This window comes from Ischnura elegans, chromosome 12 (genome assembly GCF_921293095.1).
Source record: "Ischnura elegans chromosome 12, ioIscEleg1.1, whole genome shotgun sequence".
NCBI classification, from domain to species: Eukaryota; Metazoa; Arthropoda; class Insecta; order Odonata; family Coenagrionidae; genus Ischnura; species Ischnura elegans.
The window spans coordinates 61,524,501-61,551,434 of NC_060257.1; the positions used below are offsets into that span (position 1 = coordinate 61,524,501).

Sequence of the window (26,934 nt, forward strand, 5' to 3'; positions counted from 1 at the left end):
ATTGCAATTGGTTACCCACCATTAGAGTATTCATAATATACAAATTATTTGGTTTTAGAAATACCGGTCTAGACGAATGGCAATGGTCAATTTTTATCCTCATTTGAAAAAGGCCAGATTGGCGCCCATGCGATGCAACTCCACGTGACGTCACAGGGACCTAGTTTCTATACGAGTAGATAGGAGTTTTACTTTGTCTGAGATTACCAATGCATGCATGAGGCACAGAGCTCAAGGAAACATCTCTTAATAATCACCTATTAAAACTGCCTAAGGTCGGAATGTTTCCTTCGTTTGATAAGGTATTAATAATCCTTATTTAAGCCAAGCGCTACCAGCTAGCAGGGTACTCTGCTACCTGCTAGCATCCTGCGTCGTATCAGCGCTCAAAGCCTCGCCCCAAGGTCACTTCACTTGCGGCAGCGGGAACCAGAACGACGTCACACGGAGTTTTCCCGGCATTCATACTTAGCCGTCGCGTTTTCGCGCGCTTGAAAATTTTCACTTTTCATTTAATCGCGAAAAATAGATATCGTCTTTTAAAAATCTAAATGCGTGAAATATGTACTCCAGGAGTAATATTCTTTCGATTTAGGCAATAAAAAAATAATAGGAAACCACCCTATTCCTATCCTTACTCTGAGGCCCGATCTTCGCTTTATTGCTTAGTGGGCCTCGAGTGCAGCACTCCGTCTGTTGGATGGGATGTTGAACCGTGATCCTTTTGGTGCCTTTCGATAAGATCAGCCCAACGCTGACGCCAGGTTTCGCACCACGGTTTCATCCACGGGTGTACTCAGAATCAAAACTAGGGAGGGGGGGGGCGAAAGCAGCCATGGTCGTTCAAGTTGTAACTTTTTTGCACAAAAAAGGTTAATGAAACCAAAATTTAAAAAAAATTATGACAGCAATTTATTAGTTTTTTTACCTATATGATAGAAAAAATAATGATTTTTAAGTTCCATGTCTTAAACTAATATCATGTTTCTTCAAAATGAAATTTTGTTCATAACTTTTGTTTTTAAACTAAATTTATTTTCGCTGCTGGGGGGGGGGGGGGGAGGATTGGCCCCACCCCTGCTCTCCGCTGGGCACGCTCATGGTTTCATCCCTACCCTTATCCATGGCGCTAATGACCTTAGCTGTCGGTCGCCTCCTCCAAAAACAAATCTAGCAACGAAATGATAAAGTCACAATCAGTTTGAATGTCATCTGTGGTTGTATCATCCACATTGACTTCTCTCCTCGGCCTCTGAAAGATAATTTCATTTGAAATTGAAAAATAATCATAAAAAACTGAGGAAAATTCAAAACCGCTCTGAATTCCCCAAACTCTTCTCTGAAGTGATTAGAATTCTCTATAGAGATATCGCCTAGTATCTCCATTAGGAACGCTCAGTCAGGAAGGATGGGACAAACCTAGTGTCGGAATTAGCCTGCTCTTTACGAAAGACGCCATCATGGTTTAACGTCCCATCTGACGGACGGAGTGTTGAACCGTTTGGGAGCTAACACTCTAGGCACCACCCTAACCCCGATCCTCGTTCGAATATATATTTCGTATCAATATCCACCAGAGCTCTATATCGAGAGGACTGTGATAATCGTACGACGACGCTACCTCATTGAAAGTAAAATCGTGGAACCCGCATGAGAGATTAGCTGGTTGGGTAACAGACCCGGAGTCAGGGTTATATTTAGTGCTAGGGGTCGTCGCTTGAAATATTCAGCATCGCATTTTAGGCGCGTATCACACGCATTGAAATCACCGGACACTTCCGAAAGAAAACAAATCCCAAGTCCGAAGGAGCGGAGGACAGAGACTTGCACAATTTTTAAGGGTTAAGAGGGCAGATCACGTTGATCGTTGGGTCGATCCTATCGCCTGCTATTGCTGCCCAAAGCAATCGACGTGATCAAGATAAGTCGTGTGTTTATTGTATTTTAATTGTCGCTGCAGCGCTTTCTTCCGTATCCAGTTTAAAAGAAAAAATACGTCCTGAATTCTAAGTATGGTGATTATCGAAGAAAAACTAGCGAATAGATACCCGACTCTAACTCCTCAGTTTTGGGTGCCAGATCGAAGATACTAACACCGGGGAACACAGCAATCTACCAGGTCCAAATTAGGCTGTGGTCCAATATTTTCACCCTTGAAGTTCACTCCGGTATAGAGCTCCTATGACAGCGAATTGAGATCGCCGCTTGAGATCACGAACAGCAGTTTGTTTAGACTGTGACGACGTTGTTTACGTGAAGTACAGTCAGAAACGTCGACTTACAAAAAATATTGGGGGGGCCCAAACCGGGGATCCCTCCCCGGGAAATTTTATAAGTAATGAGTTTTAAGTTTTTTAAGCATTTTAGAAGAGTCACGATCAACATTAGAACACTGAGAACTCTAATCTCGATATCTGGACTCTCCGGGGAAAATCGGCAAGCCTGACACTTTTTTCCTCACACCCATAACGAAATATTGAGGGGGCTCGGGCCCCCTCAAGCCCCATGGAGTCGGCGCCACTGAGTACAGTATATGTTAAAACCGAGCTATAAAGCACCCCCCTTATGGACATTCTAGCACAACGTCAGTCTAAACAAACAACAGTTTGTTTAGACTTGTTGTTCGTTTTGTCTCAGTCTGAACAAACTGTAGTTTGTTTACACTGTGACGTTAGAATGACGATAAGGTGGGAGTGCTTCACCACTTCACATAGGTATACTGTACCACATATAATCAATTCTCATGACACTATAAAAATAAAATTTAAATTTGCCATTACCACCGATGAAAGTGTAGAGTTCCTTCCAGTTGATTCGGAGTAAAGTAACGGAATGCTTGATTCACCTATCACCAGCATGGGGGCTCCAATTGCTCCATTCTTGCGATCAAAAGGATCGAATTGTGGAATACCGCGATAGGTCGAGCGTTATTAAGCTTCGATTTCGATGATACCGCGATATTTTTCGTTTACGGCGGTTAGGATAAACTTAAGTTAAACCAATTGGTTAGTTTTAATGAATGAACTTTAATCGCGTAGGGCTTGCGTTTATTGCGTAACGAAAATTTCACAGTTGATTACTTTTAAAATTTTTTAAAACCAGGATCTTCGGGATAACAAAGAAGATTAAATTTTTAAAAGTTCCGATTTTATTGGTATAGACTATATTTGTAAGACCAAGTAAGGATGGTAAAATATGACGAAAAAAACATATTAGCAAAAATAGGTGATGTATGAAATAGTACAATTATTGAAGACAATTGAGAGGTATCATTGAGAAGAAACTACACAGGATAAAATATAAAGGGTCTTCTTCTAGTCAATGATGCTAATTTTAATAGGGTGGTTTCCTATTATTTTTTTATTGCCTAAATCGAAAGATTATTACTCCTGGAGTACGTAATTCATGATTTTAGATTTTTAAATGATGATATCTATTTTTCGCGATTAAATGAAAAGTGAAAAATTTCAAGCACGTGAAAACGCAACGGGTAAGTATGAATGCTGGGAAAACTCCGTGTGACGACATTCTGGTTCCCGCTGCCGCAAGTGAGGTGACCTTGGGGCGAGGCTCTGAGCACTGATACGACGCAGGATGCTAGCAGGTAGCAGGGTACCATGCTAGCTAGTAGTGCTTCATGGCTTAAATAAGGATTATTAACACCTTATCAAACAAAGAAAACTTTCCGACCTTAGCCAGTTTTAATAGGTGATTATTAAGACATGTTTCCCTGAGCTTTGTGCCTCATGCATGCATTGGTAATCTCAGACGATGTAAAAATCCTATCTACTCGAGTAGCAACTAGGTCCCTGTGACGTCACTTGGAGTGGCATCGCATAGGCGCCAATCTGGCCTTTTTCAAATGAGGATAAAATTGACCCTTGCCATTCGTCTAAACCGGTATTTCTAAAACTATATAATTTGTATATTATGAATACTCTAATGGTGGGTAACGAATCACAATCAATGCCTTTCGTTTTCTTTGATGAAGGAAACTACCCTATTGCTCCTCTTTTCACAAGGTCATTTCAATTCAGGAGCCGATTTATGCGGGGGCCATGATCCCCCTAAATTTTATCAAAAATGTTTAATTTTCATGTGTAATAGTTTTTATTTCCTTGTACAGGAGTAAGGGAGAGCATTTGCAAATGCATTGCTCCAAGTCCCAAATGTGAGAGAAGTTTGAAAGATATTTATCGTAGAAAATAGCACTCCCCACAAAACATTTCACACGGGAGAATGCCCCTCTTTTCCGGGGGGTATTCCATACTGCCCGGTTCCAGATCATGACCCCCCCACCCAAGGGCATACCCAGGATCAAAACTAGGGGGGGGGAATGCCATGGTTGTTCAAGTCGAAGGTAATATTTAAGCATGGAAAAGGTGTATGAGATCAACATTTTAAGGAAACTGTAACAGCTCTATATTAGTTTTTAAAATTATTTACTTGAAAAAATATTATTTTCCTATTGCATTTGCAATTTTTGCTTATAAGGGGGGACAGCTGCCCCCTCCTGTGCCTCGCTGGGTACGCCCATGCCGGCTTGCCCCCACCAAATTTGGTGTTGAATGCATGAAGAGATTTGTTCATGAATAATTTACTTAATTCATTCCAAATTTCTCATTTTAAATTGGTTTCGTGCCCATAGGAGATGATAACACCTGCATTAGGATGTCCCAATTCATTCTCCCATTTGGATTGGCTGTCCAATATTTAGTTGATCAAATCCATGCTCCCTAATGCCTAATATGTTGGAACACAGCTTAAAATCTCTCCTGCTGGGCAGGAGTGAACGAAGGAACACATTTTACTCACTAGAAGGCAGATAGGAGAATGATGAAATGAAAATAAGGCTTTTGCTTGTTATTATTTTATTTTAAATAAAAAAATATTAAATAATGTTATACCTTAAAAGTATTCCCAGTAAATTAAAAGAGCTTCTAATGCCAATTGTTATCTTCTAACCATTGCAGAATTATGGAGTTGTCAAAAAACAGACACCATTTCTTAAGTTAATTTTTTAAAAGGTATCCTAAGAAAACGCTATGTTTCCTTATTGAAGGCTTCTGCAGTTTTTTCAATGAGAAAATAAATAATATTTTCAATTTACAGTGTTTTATAACTACTACTTCATAGAAGACATTGGAACGTGTATTTCAGATCTCTAAGGAAACGCACCTTTCTTAAAATAGTCAACAAGAGGTGTGATATAGCAATGCACAAAACTAACCAGTGGTATGAATAGCAGGAATGAGCCGAGCTTGAATTTTAGTTTCAAGATGGCTTACATTATTGACAAGTAAAACCAAGTGAGAAGTACAAAAATTGTCTTCAGTATCTATGACATGTACTCCTATGTCCCGTTGGAAAATTTCCACCTTTTCCAGATCTATAAAAAACAACAATTTTTAACCAAACATAGACGCATAACTTTACAAAGAAAAGAATTTTATACTAGGAATAAGTCTCTTTCAAAATTCACGCACAAAAAAAATAATAAAACACATGTTCAATTCCACCATTTCTTAGGCAAGGGGCCTTTTCCAAAGGGACAAATTTTCCAAAAACAGAGATGGAATGTGAAAATATCTTAAAATAATGTTCCGAGATTGTTCATTAGCTTCCTCACACCTGGTTGACTCGCCTCTTATCATAATTTGTACAAAAATTATCCTCCATTTATACAAAGCCCACTTTCAATACATGTTCAATCTCCTTTCGGGTGAAGTCAATCACCTCTCGAACCAGATTGTACGACAACCAGAATAAGTACCTACAAGTTTATAACCAGGGGGTGAGTTATTACAAATTTTAAGTAGACGTTGTTGTCAACATAACATTAGTTTTTTTCCACTAACTACACGCATTTGCAACTGTAATCAATTCGAACCTCTCTACATAATTATTTACATTGCCGAATAAAGTTGATGTAAACATATTAAAGGCAAGTAGGTACAAATTAAAATGGTATTTAATAATTGTGAAAATGGAAATTGAAAGGAGTTGAAAGAAAGTGATCACTGGAGCTCATGAAAACTAATTTCATGCAATAAAAATCAAATGCACATTGTGCATAAAGACATTCACGCAAGTTTTTCTTCCTTGCTTCAATGGCCCACTTCTTAACCATAATTTCAACTACGTACAAAACAAAGTCCAGACAAAAATATTCTCACAGACAAGGAAATAAATACATTTTTTGAGGGCACTGAAACAAAACACTCTAACACAAAACAAAGGAGTTACATCAGGCAGCTTCGCTGAGCAAACTGATGTTTGAGAATGTACAATATACACATGAGGAATATCTATCCACATTATGTGATACAGATCAGTAATCACCTTTCAATAAACCCATTTTCATGGATTTGTTAAAAATTATTTTTATAACTTAACAAAAAAACTTGAAGCTTCATTATTAAATGTAAAATTCAAGAGCTGTTAATCAATTAACTGACTGGTTAATTATTTTAGTAAATTAAAGAAAATAATTAAGTTTTTTTTTCAGCTATAATACAGTAATTGACTCGCTTTAACTTCTAACTCAGGACATAGAGAATTGTATTCTATTCTAAAAAACAAACATAAGTATTGTTTACCTTCACACACAGTGTGAATCGCAGTTACACATTGGTACATAACAAAAAAAAATACTTTTTGTAGAGGACTAGTTGTGGACGGGGCACGAACTAAGTAGAACGTTTGTGAGGGAGGCCATATCAGTCCAGTCTCTCTTCTCTCCCCTGATCATCATGTTTCGAATACATCCCTTAAAATTGTCCCGACTCAGCAGAGTTCCAGATGATGTGTTATCTGTGGATGGCATTAAGGTTTATTACTCATAACAGCAGAGACATTTCTTGAGGCCATTTTACAAGGTGCATAATGTCACTCATTTTTTACATGTTAGTCATCGTGGAAAAATACCTATTTATCTCAATTTAATCCCCCCCTTTTTTTCCAAAAAGGCCCACAGTAAAAGTAAAGGGAGCCTATAATCAAATGCATTTTAAAAATTTTTCCCGAAACTGAAGCCCCAAAGTTATGGGGTGGGGATTATATTCATAAAATTACGGTATTACTGGTGCTTGAATTGTAAAAATAGCACTACAGTGAAAATAACATGAAATTAATCTCACTATAGTTCCCGGGTAGGTGAAATTTTGTGTTAAAAAAGGCAATATGGACTAAACTGAAGTTATACATTCCTATCTCGAGGATCACCCCTTCCATTTCCATTAAAAGTACTACTTCTATAGGCTGTTTTGCACACGGCACGAGTAAAGATACAGGTTATAACTGTATTAATTTCTTATTACGGCATGAAATTGTGTGAATGCACGAACAAAATTAGAAAAGGGGCTATTTTATCATCTCACTTACATGCATTCTTGCATGCGTTCAAACAATTCAATGCTTTACATGACACAATTTTGACTTCGCATTAGCATTGACTGAATCAAAGTTACCAAGTTATAGGAATGATTCCATTTCATTTACTTTTCATTTGTCACCATTACATTGAATGAATGTTACCATTACTTTTTATGTACCCAAAATAAAATATAAATTAAAATCCTTCATGTTTTCGAAATAAGATTCAGACACATTTACAAAGATATCAGTAATAACATAACATTTTGGAAATAAAATGCTAATGTTGATAAATTTATACATTTTCTAGAAAAAGTATTTGGAACAAATTTATTTTAAAGGATAGAATGAAACATAATTGTTTTGTAAGTGAGTTGAAAAAAGTGTCCATCACAATTACAGATCTGTTGTAAAATTAAGCAAGATAATTTTGGAATGGAATTTATTGTTAACGTAAAAATGTGAAAATTGTGCACATAGTTTGAAAACCATGCATCAGTTGAATATTGAGTGCATTGGACACCTGACAATTTTTCCATACCTTCACTGCATAAATGCTCAACAATCGCCTACTGAATCAAATCCACTCATCTGGTAGCCCTAGCAGGTAGTACTAAATGAGCGGATTTGTTTTCGTGGGTGATTGTTGGGTGTTTGTGCAGTGGAGGTATCCATTTTCCTGACACAAACTCCAAAGGAATCTCTCTTTTGCTCTTTTTCATAGCTCATAAAATTTGTTAAACATCTCATCATCAGCAAGTTTGCTAGTTCTCTTTGATTCTCCAAAAATTGCTTAGAAGTTACACAAAACTCAAATGATTCTGGTGCATATGCTTAGCATGGTATTTTAAAAAATTATGAAAAGTAACTATAAGTAGTAACTTTTTGAAATCATGACTGATACTTCATCCATCTCTGAATGGTAGTTACCATGCAGAGGAAGGGTGTGGAGATTGGAAATCCATAGGATATAGAATTAATTCTGAACAAAAAGCATTGCATACATATAAATTTTTAAAATGACAATAACATGAAAAAATTAACCAAGAAATCTAGTTTCCGTCAAGGAATTTCATGTTCTCGGGACTTTTATAAATACCCGATAATAGCGAAAAAGTTTTAGTCCCACAAGGCTGCCATGTTAATTCATGTCCATATATGTCAAAAACTAATCGACTTTATCTAGTTTTCAGCTGCTTCCTCCCTATGAATGTTATTTTTTACTTTTACATCCCATATGCCATATACCCACACCTATCACAGTTTTGGCTGCGAATTTTGCTGAATCAGTCAATATGTCAATCAATCTGTCATGATATGTATATAGCACTGTGGAAAAAATTTCTGGAAGAAGGTAACATATCCATAAAACTCCATTTCACTCACCCTTTGGATGAACAAAGACATAAAAAACAAGATTTTACTAAATATAACTAGCATTCACTCACCAGGCAATCCTCCTATGTAAAGAGGACTATGGGTATCCGTTTCTGTGAGATTTCCATTCCCAGAAAGGCCATACTGAACATCTTGGTGATCCACTCTTAAGGTAAGCTCATTGTTAACGTAACGAGCCTTCACTTTGTGCCACTGGTCATCACAAAGCTGCATGGGGGAAGATGGGGGCAACCCTTGCTCCACTCGGAATGGACGTCTATCGCCCATGTCCCCAGACATGAGAACCTGAAAGGGATTTTGCAATTAGAGAAAGAATCCAGAATAAGATTTAATTTAAATACACCAACTACTTAACTACCAACACCAATACACCAACTATTTAACTTTGCACCCGTGCGCGTGACTGCATACAAAGCCACTTGTTCCTGCAGTGCTTTGAAGATTTGATTTATAAATTAATTTATTTGTGAATTAATATTATCACTGACTGACATTGAAATAGCATTTTATCAATAGGGTGGATTCCTATTATTTTTTTATTGCCTAAATCGAAAGATTATTACTTCTTGAGTATGCATTTCACGCACTTAGATTTTTAAATGACGATATATATTTTTTGCGATTAAATGAAAAGTGAAAATTTTCAAGCGCGCGAAAACCCGATGGCTAAGTAGGAATGCTGGGAAAAGCCTGTGTGACCTATTTCTGGTTCCAGCTGTCGCCGTGTGAGGTGACCTTGGAGCGAGGCTTTGAGCACTGATACGATGCAGGGTGCTACCAGGTAGCAGAGTACCCTGCTAGCAGGTAGTGCTTGGCTTAAATAAGGATTATTATTACCCTATCAAACGGAGGAAACTTTCTGACCTTAGGCAATTTTAATGGGTGATTATTAAGAGATGTTTCCCTGAGCCCTTTGCTCTGTGTCTCATGCGTGCATTGGTAATCTCAGACGATGTAAAACTCCTATCTACTCATATAGAAACTAGGTCCCTGTGACGTTACGTGGAGTGGCATTGCATGAGCGCCAATCTGGCCTTTTTCAAATGCGGTTAAAATTGACCATTGCCATTCGTCTAAAATGAGATTTCTAAAGCCAAATAATTTGTATATTAGGAATACACTAATGGTTAGTAACAAATTGCAATCAACGCCTTTCGTTTTCTCTGATGAAGGAAACTACCGTATTGTTAATTTATTGACTAAATTATTAGAAAACTTATGATTATCATGAAATTTAATATTATTTCAGCCTTCTTGAATGTTTTTGGAGGGGGCAGAAGGGTGTAAAAAGTTATAGTTTTTGCAATTTTTCCTTAAATCACTTTTCGAAAGAAGGAAATGAGGAATACAAAAATAGAGGATATACCTTTCCATTGTGTAATTCCAAAGAAAGTGCTGGAGATCCACTAGGCTCAGAAACACTTAGCAGTACACCTGTTAATTCAGACGTTCTAAATTCAAGCTCCAGTTCTAATAATGATCCAACATGGAAATTTGATTCTGAAAATTAATGGGAACATGATTAATTAATAAAAAAATTCATGTAGGTATGGAAATATGTAAATACATAAAATGACATTGGAGGATAGATGGTGAATAAAAAAGACACGATTAAGACCATCTGATGATATCAATTTCATTTCAATTAAAAATGTCTCCAGAAAGTCAAGACTACCCCAATGAATGAATCTTAAATCAGTGAAGATTCAACAACTGCTGCATATTATTCATACTCGTTATTGCTAAATTTCAAATTAAAAAAAATAATGAACTGAATAAATGTAAATAAGTACATAATAGTAGTGGGCCTGACTTGGTGGAAATTCTTTATCAAATGAGTTGCAGGAATTAAAACTTTTATGTTTCCTATGAATTGAAAAATGAATTTATACCTATAGAACTAAAAAAATCGAAACGGAAAAATGTAGTCTTTTTTTCAATGATTTCAATACATTTAAATTTAATATATATTATTAAAATGTAATTGTTGACATCTGAAAGACAGTGAGAATATACTTACTGTACACAGCATACGCATCACCCGGGAAATATGATCCTGTTTCAACAATTGGGAAGCACTGACCCACTCGATGGGGAGTTGCGCGCTCACCGACCAAGTCTCGAGGAATATTATCCACAATAAGATCCCGAACACAACCTTTGAAGTTCTCAACTCGAGTAACTTGAGAACGCTGAAAACAAACCAACAATTGAAAGTTGTAGAATATCGTTGCAAAATAAATTGAAGACAAAAATGATTATTTGGCAACCATACGCTATTGCTGGCCTTGGTAGTGTCAGGGTAACATCTCCGACTACCAACCTAGAGGTCGCAGTTGGAATACCACCTGGGTGGATTTATCACCATCCAGGGCATATATGTATCTATGTGATTACCAAACAAGTAAATAGTAAGAAAACTATTTTAAAAGGCAAGAGGTTGAGAGTAAATCATTATCAGTATAAAAAAATGAATAGTGCATTGTAAAAACAGAGCTATAATGCAAATTTGTTGTTCCTTTACAATTGCTACTTTCATTCCTCCTTAACACGTTGCGTACTAGGGTATTTAAATTCCTAGGAACGCCGATTCTGGAAATATGTGCCTATTAGGGCGTACTGCCTTTGGTTTAAACATGGTTAAAAAGCTAATGTTTAGAATATAACTTTACCCAATCAAACACTATGATGTATCCATTAATTATGAATAACGAACAACAACTGAAAATGTACTAACGAATACGTATTGTACGCTTTAAAATTGTTTAGGTTGACGCGCCTAAACGACGAGAATCTTCGTCATCTGTCCGGAACGTTAGGGAAAAAAATGACGAGAATTCACGCCATCCGTACGCAACGTGTTAAAACTCTCATCCTTACACATTCCACTTTGAATACATGTCAGCATTAAAACAAAAATTTCTGGGAAAAAAATAGTTTTTGTCCCAGAAATGTTTGCAAATAGAGCGTACTATATTCCGAGAAATAAGCCAATTAAAGAATTATATTTATAAATATTACAGACAATATCATGCTGGCCTGATGAAGACACTGTTGAGGGAAAAGTAGATGGCAAAAACTGCAAAGGAAGAAATATGTAGGTGTGAAAAGATTAGCTGTTTGGAGAATTGAGTGAAGAGCTGCCTCAAAGCAATCTTAGGATTGTTGACCACTGACAATGATGACTGACAATATGTATTCACTGACATATAAATATTCTATTATCAGGTTATGCACAGTTTTTCATCAACCACTGCCTGTACTGACTCAACTCAAGTTTTGAAAAAGTGGTCACGTAGCCAGAAATTTCATTTGAGGGGGGTCCAAAACCAGGGGTGACAATTTTTGAAGAACAGGCTACCAAGTAGAGGACTTTAAACTAATTTTTAACACTTTTCATGATAGAAAAAACTTAATTTGTCAAAGAAATCTTTTGTAAATGCATGATTTCTCAATTTTTTTTTCTTATTTGAAGGAAAAAAATGGTGTTTTTATATTTTGAGAGGGGGGTCCGGACCCCCTGGACCTTCCCTTGGCTATGCCACTGCTCAAGAGCCAAGAAAGGAGAGGAAATTAGCGCGGTGGCGGCAAAAATTTAATGAAGAGCTCATTGGGGTCAGAAAGCCACCAGTTCAGGAATTACTAGAAGACGTCCGTTCTCCAAAATTTTAAAATAATTTTTTATAATTAGAATTAAGTTAGAATTGTTTATAATAGAGGGTTTTAAACTAATTTTTAACACTTTTCGTAATCGAAAAAACTTCGTTTACCAAAGAAATCTTTTGTAAATGCATGATTGTTCAATATTTTTTTTCTTTTAAAAAGGAAAATAATTGTGTTTTTATATTTTGGGTTTTTATATACCCCCCGGAACCCCCACCCCTGGGTATGCCACTGAAGTCAAGTTTATCTCCAACTCATCGTGACATGAATTTCTAGTTGCTCGCACACCCCTTATAAATAAGCAAAACTTTGGCTTACCAGATTTTCGGGTAGAGAAGCAAGCCAGGTATCGCCAAAGGGTGAATCAGCATTGGGTATACCACCAATGTATATGTCGCCAGCTCCTACGCTGCCGGCACCTCCACCTCCAAGCTTCTTGGGCACTTTCATTCTCGTTGGTTTGCTACTATCAACTGACAGCCAGAGCTTACGATCTTCCTTGCGTATCAACACCTAAAGGAGGAAAAACAGATTCAAATATGACAAAGCATTATTTCATAAATTTTGAAAAAAGCAAGGGTGCTAATGGTAACAGAATTTTTCATTTGATTTAACTCCAGAGTATGGAACTAGAAATTATATTTTTAATTTTAGTTAAATAATAATGACTTCAGAGTCAGAATTGTGCCTCTTCATCTCAGGCAAATATTTACCAAATTTCAACACAAAAGCAACAAATGTTAATAATGGAAATTTTTGGACTACACTGGGCAAGGTGGTCTAGACTGCTGAGCATATTATGCAGCTATAGCAGTCTAAATCGTGCACACTGCACCACCGCTGAGGAGCAAAGCCCAAACTTTGAACACTAGAGGTGTTTGCCCCTGACTAATTTAAGTATACCAGGACAAGCCGCAGTGATAACTTTATGGAGTAAGCTGCAGTCCACAAAATGTGTAAAAATTTCTCAGAGAAAGAAATCATTCACCATGACCTGGATTCGAACCAGGATCCCCTGATTTCCGATAGAGTGCTTTAGCCAGTAAAGCTATCAAGGCGTCATACCAATCTGCTTTTCTCTGTGAAATTTTTGCACAATTTGAGCATTGCAGGTGACTCCGTAAAGTTATCACCATGGCAAGTCATGTTATGCTTAAAGTAGGTAGTAATACTTAATAATCCAAAGAACGAAGTACAACAAAAATTTCTTTTTTAAAAGTAATAATCAGCAAGATATTTTGAGACTTGATACTTCAATGGTTATATTAAGGGTTCCAAAATAAGTTCACACGAATAATCTAAACATATAATTTTATTTATTTGGTTAAGGTATTTGAGGTTGATACTTACACTATGCCAACTTCCATCATTGAAGACTCCAGGAAGTGTAGCTTCATGTTTCCTCTTCCCATGCACAAACACGTGCAACTGACTGTTCTTCAGGGAAACCATGAGGAAAGTTTTTCGCTGTGGCTTGACCACTGGGAGCATGGAACTGTGCCTCTTCTTAGAACCTGGGGATACTCCTCCTCCCTAAATGAATAGAGAATATAAAACTGAATTTTCCATGCTTGAAAACCAGGGTTTCATTGAGATGTTACCAGGAACCAAATCCAGTCGTTAGTCTTCATGAGCTATTCCTAATCAGTGACAGAAGCAATAACCAAAGTAAAAAGTTACCATAATTTGGTTACCCGGGTTGAATACACCTTAGAACAGGGGTGAGCAATGGCTTGGGCTTGAAGGCCATTTTGTATGAGCAAAAGTTATCAGGGGGCAGCACCGTTTGCAATGATTGTATTCATCAGATAACATTATATGTATTTAATTTCAGAAAATATATAAATTGTATAGTAAAAATTTAACAATAATGGTAGTAATTAAATAAATAAAAGGTTGCAGTACTTTTCCACAAAATTTTTTACGTACAACGCGTTTCGGCTCACAGAGCCATAATTGGACATTGCAGGACATTTAAGTGAAAGTTTGGGTAATCCGTATTTTCTGATTATTCGCCCAGATAATCGGGAGTGTACTGTATTTAAAATTGAGGGAAAAATGCATGTGCAGTAATACAGTATTCGATATTCGAGTGAGGCATTTGGAAAAATATCAAGCATTTGTATGCGATATTCAAATTGGGGAAAAATGCTACTCAACCTATCTCCAATAAAAATCCTAAACAGTTGACACTTACCGGCACCATGAAGATGAGGCCTCCTGGGTAATGGGTGCGGAAAGTTATCCCAAGGGAGAAGTTTCGCTGCAGAAGAATGGAGGATCTCTTCCGATGCAGATACTTGATGTGTGAGCCCGGTTTATCGCCCAACTTCACTGCGCCTGGTTCCAACGAATATCTTTCCACCTTCTTGCAACCCCTCTCGGAGCCATCCCTTCGTCCCATACCTGAGTGGAATATCTCGCCAGGATCCCCAGAACCTCCATAAGGCTTTCCCCTGTCGTTGACAACTGGTTGGTGAAGGTGGGATGAGGAGTGACCAGCTCCAGGATAAATGCTGGGACCTTCATTTCGGCCAATGCCCGCGTTTAGGAAGGACACTGGTTTATCGAATCGGAGAAGCCTATTAAGATAGTGGAGAAAATCAATTAATGGAGATGCTTAGTCAAAACTAAGAGGCAATGCAAATTGCAATCAAAGCTAATGCAAATATGGTGTGGTATGTGGCAGAGGCAACTGATAGCTATGCTTTTGTGTGCCATGAGGGAAGCAGAGGTGGATTTAGGTGGTTACAGTGGTAATAACCCCCAAATTTTATCAAAAAGTTTTGACTTTTATTAGTTTAATAGTTTTTGTATCCATGTAAAGGAGTAAAGGGAGTGTATATGCAAATGCATGGCTACAATTCCAAAACATGTGAGAAGTTTGAGTAGTACATATCATAGAGCGTAACACTAAGTCGTTGAGGAAGCAGTCGTTCTTGGATCCATCACTTTTTCTTTATTAAAAACTTTAAAATTTTGAAGGAAAAATTTCTCTACAATTTTCAATGGGCTCATAAATACTCCGTTTTTTAAATTTTAATTTTGCGAGTATTTTTTTCATTGTATATTAGAGTCCATTGTAAAGTCGGCCTAAAAATCTTTATTGGTTGCTCTCAAACCTTTTTTGCCATCGAAATCAATAATATTTCGCAAAAAATATTTTTAGAGCAAGATATCTAATGAAATAAACTATTATGTTGCGGGTTGCCTAGCTAATCATACAAGATATGGCGAATGACTGCTTAAAAGTCAAGAATTTTGTTAATAAAAAATTTTTTTTCACAGAAATATGATAATATGATATAATTGTGCGGTAATCAGCCTTACAAACAAGAAATTAGCAAAATATTAGATTCGCCATTGAACATGAACTCCAAATTTACACCCACACTGAAAGTGTTAATCGCCATACATATAGGACACAAGTGAAGATTACACTTTCTCTGAAAAATCTTTCTCTGAACCTACACCAGGTTTTGAACCCAGCCCCTGTGGATGGGAAGCCAACAAACAATCCACCATCCCAACGTGAACCTTTTCAAGGCAAATATACTCACTCATCATTAAATATGAAGTCTTGTATGGCACCAATCAAGGGATGGAAGTTTGGAGCCATTCCAGCCAAAGCAACGCTAGAATTCCAGCTGCCATCACCAGGCGGAAGTCCACCGAGGAACAAGCCTCCAGATTCTGGGGCTCTTACTTGCGACGCTCCTTCAGGCAGGGTGGCTGAGCTCACTGTTCGATCGTCAACACGAAGTTCAACCCTAACAGAGAGCAAAAATTTCTTAGGGTCTTAGGATATTGCACGCCCAGAAATAGCTTTTGATGCGATTCTGGCTTTGAAAAAACTAGATGAAAGTTAATAAATAGCAATTTTGTAAGAAAAAAAAATACTATCAAAACTGGGAATTTCATAGATTATAAAATTCAAGAATTTATTACGATTCTAATATCAATTGAGCGAATTTCCTCTCTGAAACTGCACTGAAATCTAAAAAAAATATCTCTAAAATAATCTTTTCGAATAACCTTTTCAAAAAAATGATCAGGTTATCTTTTATCTTCTGACACCTTTATTTTATTTATTATTTTAAATAATCTTTTTTCACTATACAACAGCTCAACAATTGCCCACTGTATCAAATCCGCTTATCTAGAAGACCAACAATAGACATACTTGCAGTAGTAGGACCACAAACGCTCACCTCCAAGCTTCGGAGGGGAGCTTTTGTGGTCCAGCTACTGCCAGCTGAGTGCATGCGTATTGTTGGACTACTAGATGAGCAGGTTTGATACAGTGGGCGATTGTTGAACAATTTTACAGCGGAGGTAATGAAATACACATCTTAAACTAATTCTGTGTGAGTCTCCAACTAATTACCACTACCTGAAAACCTGAGGAAAAAATGTAACATAACCAGTGCTGTAGTTGGGCCATACCCCCTAAAATCCAAACTCATTATAAGCGTACTGGTTAAACTACCTTTTTAAGCCACATAAAATACATTCAGGCATTCAGGGAATATGTGGACACAAACATGAAACCTAAAGACCTTGAACAATTACTACAAATAGTTGATTCAATTCCAATTTCCACATCAGGATGCGAAAGATCATTTTTTGCGAAGAATGACATTCTCACTAAAAAAAGGAACAGTTTGTTGGTAAAATAAACAAGAAGATTAATTTTCCTCAGAAGTGCTGGGCCGTCATTGGAAAAATTTAATCCAGAAATTTATGTGCAGTCTTGGCTCAGATCAGGTAGAGGATCAGCTAAAGAAACAGCGTGCCAAAAATATGTCCCACTCAACGAAGTCCACTACGAGTCCATCTGGAACCTCCTTAACCCTCAAGCCTGATATTTTTACACGACCGAAATGCATGTCCATGATATGCACATGCATTTATGATATGCATGCATACCTATGATAACTCTTGATTTTTGTTAAAATTTATCTTTATTTCTAAAAATTAGCTCAAGCTTGACATTCATAGGCAATACAGATATAAAGGTACACAGGTGGTACAAGGGCGGTCGCGCGGCATAATTTATACGCCATGGGTGTCGGATTACTCTTGCCAGTCTAAAAATAAATTAGCTACAATACTTTGAGCTTTGAAAATTCGCACTATAGACTGTCAAAGTTCAATGTAAGAATACATGAGGCCATTCTAGACCAGAACGTATGTACAATGCTGAAATACTAGGTTTTTGAAGATTGGTGTACTTAATATGCCAGCACGCCTGCTTGAGGGTTAAGTGATTTTTGATGAGAACTGCCTAAATAAATGGCAGTTAAGCCGGCTGCCGTTAAAATTTCGCAGGCATTGGAAACAAATATCTATCTTATGCATACATAGATAATAGAGATGCCTTGCTATTTGCTAATGACCACAAATTTCTAAGATTACATACGTAGGTATGCAAAAATTTTCTATTCATTATTTGATTACATTTTTTTAAATTGACAGGAATTTATTAAGTGCTAAGATCGTTGATATTTAACTTTAATGAATGGGCAGTTTAGGGTTGTATGATTTTTTGAACAATCTTTCAAAGCCTAAAATCACTAACAAAAAGAATTTTTAAAAATTATAGCCTAAACAACCACCGAAAACGTTAAAAAAAGGCCACTGAAGGCAAAAAAAGGGCAGTAGGAACAAAGGCAAACATTTTTTTGCCGCTTATTAAAAAATTTTGAAACTCGATATTACGAAGTGCCAATTTCCTGGTCCCACTGACTTCGTATGATCGAGAGTTTACTGTACCGCCTAAATTTTTTTCCCAACTACAGCACTGAACATAGCAACTAAGTTATTGGATAAAAATGCGTTCATTTCCTTCAGATACAAACCTTCTTCCAGTTTTGATCATTGTGACAGCATGGTTGTGGTTGTCATCATAACGCGCTTCTGATCGCAGCCGAACCTCACCTCTCCCTGCTTCTACCCTAGCCTCAACTCGACCCCCATCGAGAGAGACAGAGTAAAAAGAATGGTTCTGTTTGCTGATTTCTGAAGAAACTAGGTCCATATCCGAATCCTGCAATTGGCAGAAAAATTGGTTGTTAGGACTGTAGGTGATGGAATGATTCCTAACACCATTATCTAAAGGCCTGGTTTACCCAGTACATTAACAAGTACCTGTTAATGTGTGAATGCATGAACACTAATGGTGGACCGGACGAATGCATGAACCAAATTAGAACAGGTTCTATTTTCCGTTCATGCATTCACACAAGTTGGGAGGTTAAAAGGTGCAATTTCATGTTCATTCACGTGTTCATACATTTAGATATAACCTTGCGCGTGTTAATGTACTGTTCCTAAAGACATGAATGTATAGAGGCACATGGGCGTAACCAGTAAGGGGCAGCTGCCCCCCCTTAGAAGCAAAAATCGTTTAAGTCTTTAAGGGAAATCAGACTGGATTGAATAAAAAATTTTCAACAATTTTTCTTTAATATTAGTTAAAAACATGTAACTAAAATGTTTTTTTAAGCAAATAATTAAAAAAAAAACAATAAAGCGCTGTTATAATTGTCTGAAAATGTTGGCTTCATTCACTTTTTCCATGCTAAAATGTAAAATGTTACAGCTTGAACGACCATGGCTTGCCCACCCTAGTTTTGATCCTGGTTACCCTCTTGTAAAGGCAAAGTTACAACCGGGCTCATCATTAAAAAAGGAATGACAAGCTAATCAGACATTGACATTGTAGGTAGTTAAGATGCTGATCAGCAAAAGGACAATGCTCAACACGAAGTAAGGACAAAATACATATATCACACAATTAAAAAAAATATTTACAAGACAAGCTACCCTATTTTAAGAATAAAATTGCTTGAGATGTTACCAGAACAATACCAGATATTGATCAATGAATAATGATTATAAAAATTAGAATTTCCTGAAATCAGAAATACCATCGATTTGCTAGAAACATCGAAATTCAATTATTAGGAATTCAATTACTAAAAATTCAAGTTGTGATCATCTTGAAGTCTCCAACTTGGTGGATTAAAACTCACCCCAGCACTGACTAGGTTTGTCATTTCCTCATCAAAATCATCCTTTGAAGATTCCCCTCCAGCACCTGCAGGCTGTTTTGGATATGCATCAAAGGTGGATAACAGAAGAAGGGCATTTGGCTGAGGAGATCTAAAAACAAACCCCAGGGAAGCCTTCTTCTTCAAAGTATGTGAATCCATTTCCAAATAACCATTTCCGTAGAAGCTCACCACTCTTGCAGGCTGTAACGAATGACGTACGAATGTATTGGGCATAATTATTTTCAATTAACTGCTAATTTTTCATCAAGGAAAGAAAAGAGCAGTACATTAACATTTCCAGAAGCTTTTGATTCACTAATATGTTGGAATTTCACCAAATTTAAGCATGAAACGAATTCCTCTATCAGGAAACAATAGAGCTAAATAATTTGACACTAGATAAATAGTGAAAAGTCAGAGATAGTTAAGCCTGAGAATCAAAACATAGCTCTGCAATTTAATGATCTAGTATTTACAGCTGTATTTTACCCTCATTGGCAAGGAGTTGAATTTATTTTTTTATTTTGCAGTAGTTTAAATCAACAAATTTAGAAAAATTTACAGAAATACAACCAGACGTTGCTATTAATCTAATTAAAATTGTAGATGCTTAGATCATAGGATTAATATCTCGATAAAGCAGGAGAAAATAAATATAATCCCTAACTCTGCCTCAGTTGATATTTTTCTTTTATGGACAGTATTTTAAGGTAATATAATGAGATAAGCTGATCAAAATGTAATTATATCAATCATGACCAGTCAAAAAATACACAATATGAGATTACAAGTAGATGTTTATGAAAAATAGATCGACAGCAGTCATAAACATCTGTAAAAAATACCCAGAGGAAACATTTGTTTTAAGATGTAGGTGAATACATGAAGAGTCGATTTTGAAGTTATGTATTTTTTGCTGTTCTCAATATAGATGTACTTATCCTATTACATATTTGTTTTTTTTGTATATGTAATTGACATGACCAAGTTGTATATTTTGTATTTTTGTAACGTAATTGACTTGACTAAGTTTATGTATTGTACGTACTTTTGAGGACTCCATGCAAATGTATTTGCCCAACGACAATAAAATTTAATATTATTATTATTATAAGGAAACAAAACAGTCATGGGCAATACCTTGTTTGGGCAAGATGCCTCCACACCGTAAAATTGTCCCCTGAGTGGGTTGTAGCCTTCTTGCACCATCTGGAGATCTGCCAGACAACCTCGGAAGGGGTGCGCATGTGACCCTTTCCCCTCCAGGATCCCCCCCATTATGCCCCAATCGCCCAGGGGGCCTAGCGAAGGCAGCGAGAATCCGGGGGGAGTGCCTCCAATGTAGTACTCCCCTCCCGACAGATCGGGCAGGGCTTCTGGACCAGAGGGAGGTGGACTTGGAGCCCCATCTCGACTCTCTCCACCCACCTTCAACAATCCTGAAACAATCAGCATGGGATACAGTCAAGGCCTTAGCCAGAAAACATTTTCGGGGGGGTTTATGGAATAGTAGACAAGCATAAAATTATTTTTATAAGATAAATAAAATAGCATATATGGTTAAATATGCATATTTATTATAAACCCTTAAAGGAAAATATAAAAATATTATTATAAAATTGAATTTAGCCTTCTAGCTTTTTTTGCAGCGACCAAATGAATTAACTTCTCGGTATCGATGCCAATTCTGCGGTCCCCCAGGAGGCTCATAAGTCACTCACCTCTCTACCAATTCACAGCACTATTATTTCACACACTGCACCCACAAATTCGCTTAGATAATTATTGACTTAAGTCACATTGGACTACTAGATGTCCCTGCGCCGCTATATAATATCGTTGTGTGAGAACCAAGCGAGCATAAAGTATCTATTTAATTTTTTTCATTTCGGGAGGGGGATCAATCCCCCTTGATCCTCCCCCTGGCTACGGCCTTGGATATAGTAGTAATAACATTGTTATTCAACATTCATATAAAATAATACAGTTGTTGGGAAGAGAGCCTCAAGTTGCCACTGCATCAAGCGACGGAATGTCGATTAACAGGTCAAAATGAACGGTGTGGCATGAGGCAGTCAGGCATGGGACTTGTGTTGGATATAGTGTGCTAGCATATCTGAAGATATACGTGTAATCTTGTGTGCTGTGTTTGCCCCAATAAATGGAGTTTGCTCCTTGAACTCATCTCAGTTATTCCATACAACAACAGTAAAACTCACTTATAACAAATTTCATGGGACCATCACTCTATTTTGTTATAAAGGTTTTCGTTATGTCCAACATAGAGGATTTTTCCCTATTTATCACAAGAATTTCAGGGGACCATTGTTCTATTTCGTTAAACATAAATGTGAACAGAAAGTTTTGCGCAAGAGCCAAGAAAGGAGAACACATTAGAACAGTGGTGGAAAAAATTTATGCAGAGCTCATTGGGGTCTGATAATGGCCAGTTCAGGAATTACTTGAAGATCCATTCTTCAAAATTTTGACCTCACAATGTTCTCATACAACTGGGAATTGAAAAAACTGTATGCCCCTTATACCGGGGAAATAATCATATCCGTTGCATTATGACAACATGCAAAAGATCCAACAATGAATTTTTCCCATATTTAAGCAATTACGAAAATGGGAATATTTGTATGAGGTGCAGAATTACTGCACTATGGAACAAAATGTTTCAACTCTTAAACACCGTGGCGCAGGGTATAACCACTCGTACTGGGGCCAAGCACTGCAGAAGACAGTGGGATAATGAAAAAGATGATGTCTTGAGTGAGTCATGCAACTTTGGATGAACTTTAGTGAAGATGTACTTAATTCTCTAAAAATTGGGTGAAAATGGTGCATTTAAACTGCAATCTTCGTGTTCCTAGATCTATTTTTATATCAGTCTTTATTTTCAAACCATTTCCTTCACTTACCCTTCTCAAGACGCCTCCTTCGATCATAAGCCCTACTTGCTTCCACTCTGATCCACTCTCCATTGTTGTATCGGCCTTCTGTCGACAATTCCAAGCGAGAATCACCACCATACCCTATCCTGAAGACAACCCGTCCTTTGCGAAGCACAATAGATATGTATCTATCCTGAAATAAAATAATTGAGAATTACATGTCACTTCCAACTACTGAAAAGTTAATTAGGTAAGAAAAATTATGAATTCAGCAAACAATATACAGTGGAACCTCGATAAAACGACACCCCACAGTGCACCAATAAACACTCGCTATAGCGATTTGTTGCTTTACCGGAGGTGGTGCAAATAATAGCCAATATACCTCATATTACTCCTTTATTTTTATTTTCTCGCTTAGACGTGTTTGGTGTTTTTTTGGCCATGGTGTGTTCCATCAAATGCTTTCTATTCATGCAACTCATGGACGTGCGGGTATGCTGACGACTGCTTTCTGCCGCCCGAGGAATAAAAGAAGATCAAGCATTCGCGAATGCTAATGCCACAATATTTTCACCAAAATTAACTACTTATTTATCGAACGATAGTTTACCACATAAATTTGAGACTGAGCACTCCATTAACTTCATTTCTAACAGATCGCTAGCAATTACAGAGATTAAGGAGTCTTGGTGTAAGTTTTTCCGGCGGTGAAACCCTCGCTATGGCGAGAGTCAACACCAAAAGGGCCTCGTAAAAACAAAATTTTTAACATGCTTATTATAGGATCAATTGACGGTGCATAGGCTATCTCTCGTAATAGCGGGGGTCTCGCTATAGCCCGTACTCGCTTTAACGAGGTTCCACTGTATAGTAGACTCCAAATTATCCAGCTGCGGCTTATCTGTGTTGCAGATTATCCATGCATTATTTCACTCTTTTTCAGTATTTTCCACGATCTTTATAAAAAGTAAAATCGGACGCAGTATAATCAGAATTACTGCATTTCATTACTAGGCTTATTATTTCAAATAAGAATTTTCTTTACTTAAATGGAATCCCCTACTTGGAGTGTGCAACTGCGCTCCGTGATAATGGATTTGTGTCTCTCGGCAGTTGCACCCCGGGTAACTTGTGTGAGACGCAACTACGTGGCGTGGTGCCTGACAGTTAGTTCCCGAAGTCGTGCAGTGTTTTTGAAGCATTCATGCAAACCTCTTTTCTGTATCCATGATCACACAGCCAAGGATGCGTGCTATTCAAAGCCAGGTCTTATATGGAGCAGTAGACATACAAATACAATCACATTGTCGCTGCTAAAAAGATTGCAGTAAGATGTAGAAAGCTCTCAATGAGCCCGAGAAACACTCTAAAATAACAAAATTAGTGAGTGTTTGGATTATTTGCCTTTTCTGATTATTTGTGCTACCCCAACATTAGTCCAGATAATTGAGAGTGTGCTGTAATATACAGTAATGTTGTAGTCGGTTATATCATACCAATATTGCAAACTCCAGAATTCTAAAAATATTTTAAAGTCTGAATAAAATCATATGACAGCAAAAGGCTAATGACTCGCAAGTGACTCAAATAGTCATTACTTACCTTGTTTCGACTAATAGCTAAGAAGAGAATGGCATCTTCATCAAAAGATCGCATTTCAAAGGAGACACTGAAAACATATTTATTGTATGGTGAGCGGCTATCATGGAGTAAAACAGCATAACTTCCATCCCCACTGAAGCTGTAGGCAGACTCATCCTTTATTTCTTCAGCACTGGAAGGGAATATTAATAAAAATTAGATTATACGAGCCAACTGGAGAAAAATCTGGTTGATGGATTCATTATACATCAGTAGTTCAAACAATACATGAGATCAGTTGCTTATGGATAAAAGAGCATTTCATCTTTTTCTTTAAGCTTTAAAAACCTCAAGAACAATGACTATAACTTATAGCTGTTCAGCCTAATTTATAATCCAAGATTTTTTATTGGTGGGGAAAGATTTTCACGAGGAATTATTAAAATTCTGATATATGTAATTTGATTGCTGGCTAAAAGTAGACAAAGTTTTCCCTCACATCTCCTGCAGGTAAATGATGGAAAATATACATATCATTTTTCATGATTCAAGATCAAACTAGATGAATATAGGGCAAAAATGTTACTGTAATTGGTTTTCTAACAAGTCTACATAAAAGATCATGGGCTTTTTGGGTTAATTCTATAGATAAAATCTTCTTGGGTGTGGTACCACATAAGGCTGTTCAAGGCAAAAATCTTACCTGGTGTCAAGCCTGGGAAGATTTTATCTGCGCCTACATACACTATCAAATACATATTTCAAATATGTGATCATTACTACCAGTTCATCCAAATTGAGCAGATGAATAGGCTCTGAAGATATGGGACATTGGTTTACCTTTTTATCAAATTCTACAGCAGCTATGGATGTAGATAATTCATGCATTAACTCTAAAAAAAATAAAAAAAAAATGAACTCTTTACCCTTCAATGCAAGCAGTGCAGGCTCCATCAGGACTTTCAGCCATGAAGTTCCAGAGACCCAAAGGTTTTCCGTCGATGACGACCTGATGCATACATCCCACAAACCTCTGAGTCTTCAAGGTGTTAGGTTTATCCGATGATGGGTACAAGACAGCTGGAGTGGACGTAGTTGTATGCGAAGACATTTTGCGGCCGTGCCTGTTGCCTGGAGACTCTTCCCAACCCCACCCTCCGATCCACACTTGGTCTGAGTGCAAGTAGTCAATGCGTCCATAGCCAGGTGCTGTGGCATTGGAAACTGGGGGAGCATTGAGGTGATGAGACCCTTCAGGTAGCACCTGGGGTCTAACCCACATCCTTGCCACATTGCCTGTCCTATAGAGAGAGACATATAGAAATTTTATTCTTTTATCTTCACCAACCTCAAAACTGTGCATTTAAGGCCTGCAGAGCAGAAGAATCAATATAACAACGAAACGATATTTAATTGGATGATTTTATCCATTGGTGATGTTAATGTAGCTCTGAACATAACCAGTGGCCCGTCAAGCGGTTTTGTTGGAAACACGAGTTACAACACCTTGAAACAGTGGGGCTCCCACCACTTACGTCATGGAAAAATTAGCAGTGCCAGAATGCACTTCCTTTAAATTTTTTAGAAGTGAAATATGTAGGTATTACTCTCTGTGTTTTATTAATTGCAAGTTATTATTTACATTTTATTACAATTTTTTGTCTTGGTTACCAATGCATCTATTAGAAATTATTATCCCTTTCTTGGTGGCGCCTACAATTCAAAAACATTTTCCATGCTAAGAGTAGCATGAGAATATTTTAAACCTCTCTGTACGGACCTCTATTGTGGGGTGGAGTTACCTTTGTATTTTCATCCCTCAGATTTGAGACCTAGCTCAACGAGGTGACCATCCCTTACCCCGACAACTGGACTACAGCCTCTAACCCAACCATAGCATGAATCCACGGTCATCTCATTGCATTACTGGTGTTTTTTTCAACCAAATATTGCATTTTATTTTCTATAATTTACTCTTCTAAAGGAATTACAAACATTTTTTTACGTATTGTGGAATTTTAGATGGAATTCATTAATAATGACAAAGTTAGTGAACATAAGATACTAAGACTGTGAGTCCAGAAGTCCATTATTTTTAATCCTAAATTTTTGTTTGAAAATTGCTTACGCACAGAAAAAAACACAGAATTCATTTCAAAGAATAAAAAAATTGTAGTATGTTGCAAAATATATCATTGAAAAAACTATTGACAATATAACCACTTTGCAACGGATTCCTGCGGTGAGGATGATCATAAATGAGTTGAGGGAGGGTTGGGCTTAATTGCCAAGGAGTTGCCCAAAGGACTTGCCAAGCTAGGTCTCAGGCCAGGCCTGAATGCAAGACAATTGCTAACTCAGCGGTCACTCCCTTCTTTCGTGTCAGCCAGAGCTGACGTCCAATAGTTTGTGTTGAAAAATCCGTGACAGCTTTACCCGACATCAGGTGTTCTGCTTATGAAAATGCTGATTGGCTCCACCCAACGTCCAGCACGAGAGGGTTAAGAACAACATAATTGATGAAATTGTTATCGTGCTTTTGTTAACTAGTGCCGGAACAGTGTTACGGCACGTTCCGGCACCATGTCACCACTGGCTCCCACCAAAATGGGCCACCAACATCCTAAATCCGAAATTGGATGGAAATGCACCAAACTCATCTGAAACCACATCTTAGCTCAACTATTGATTACCTTTCAACTTCAATGCGATACCAGTGCTTGTCTTCTCCCAAATCCCGGGCTGCTTGAATGATCAATGGATGATAAACTTCCCCAACTCCTCCACCAACGTCCCATGTGAAACGTGCTCTTCTATCCACAATTTCCAGAGCCATGAAGTCTTGCTGTTTCAATGAAAAGTTCCGGAATAAAACAATAAGTATATTATAAGGAAAAATATTTCCTACCAAGGACACAATTAAACAACAAAAATTTCAAAAATTTGCAAAAATGTGAGAT

The 26,934-nt window shown here is 37.3% G+C and overlaps 1 protein-coding gene across 1 annotated transcript in view; it reads right to left on the bottom strand.

The window, feature by feature from the left end:
- Nucleotides 1-4,854: 4,854 nt before the first annotated feature.
- The window catches only part of LOC124168700 (laminin subunit alpha-1), a 229,995-nt gene continuing 207,915 nt past the window's right edge, over nucleotides 4,855-26,934 (bottom strand). Inside the window, exons 37-51 of the mRNA XM_046546967.1 lie at nucleotides 26,668-26,819; nucleotides 24,901-25,275; nucleotides 23,996-24,167; nucleotides 22,418-22,583; nucleotides 20,634-20,932; nucleotides 19,473-19,694; nucleotides 18,297-18,484; nucleotides 15,996-16,205; nucleotides 14,633-15,017; nucleotides 13,786-13,968; nucleotides 12,754-12,948; nucleotides 10,793-10,964; nucleotides 10,139-10,272; nucleotides 8,823-9,057; nucleotides 4,855-6,813 (exon numbers count right to left, since the gene is read on the bottom strand). Of these exons, the coding sequence (XP_046402923.1) occupies nucleotides 6,668-6,813; nucleotides 8,823-9,057; nucleotides 10,139-10,272; nucleotides 10,793-10,964; nucleotides 12,754-12,948; nucleotides 13,786-13,968; nucleotides 14,633-15,017; nucleotides 15,996-16,205; nucleotides 18,297-18,484; nucleotides 19,473-19,694; nucleotides 20,634-20,932; nucleotides 22,418-22,583; nucleotides 23,996-24,167; nucleotides 24,901-25,275; nucleotides 26,668-26,819 (3,234 nt within the window). The 3' untranslated portion in view covers nucleotides 4,855-6,667. The remainder of the gene's footprint in view (nucleotides 6,814-8,822; nucleotides 9,058-10,138; nucleotides 10,273-10,792; nucleotides 10,965-12,753; nucleotides 12,949-13,785; nucleotides 13,969-14,632; nucleotides 15,018-15,995; nucleotides 16,206-18,296; nucleotides 18,485-19,472; nucleotides 19,695-20,633; nucleotides 20,933-22,417; nucleotides 22,584-23,995; nucleotides 24,168-24,900; nucleotides 25,276-26,667; nucleotides 26,820-26,934) is intronic.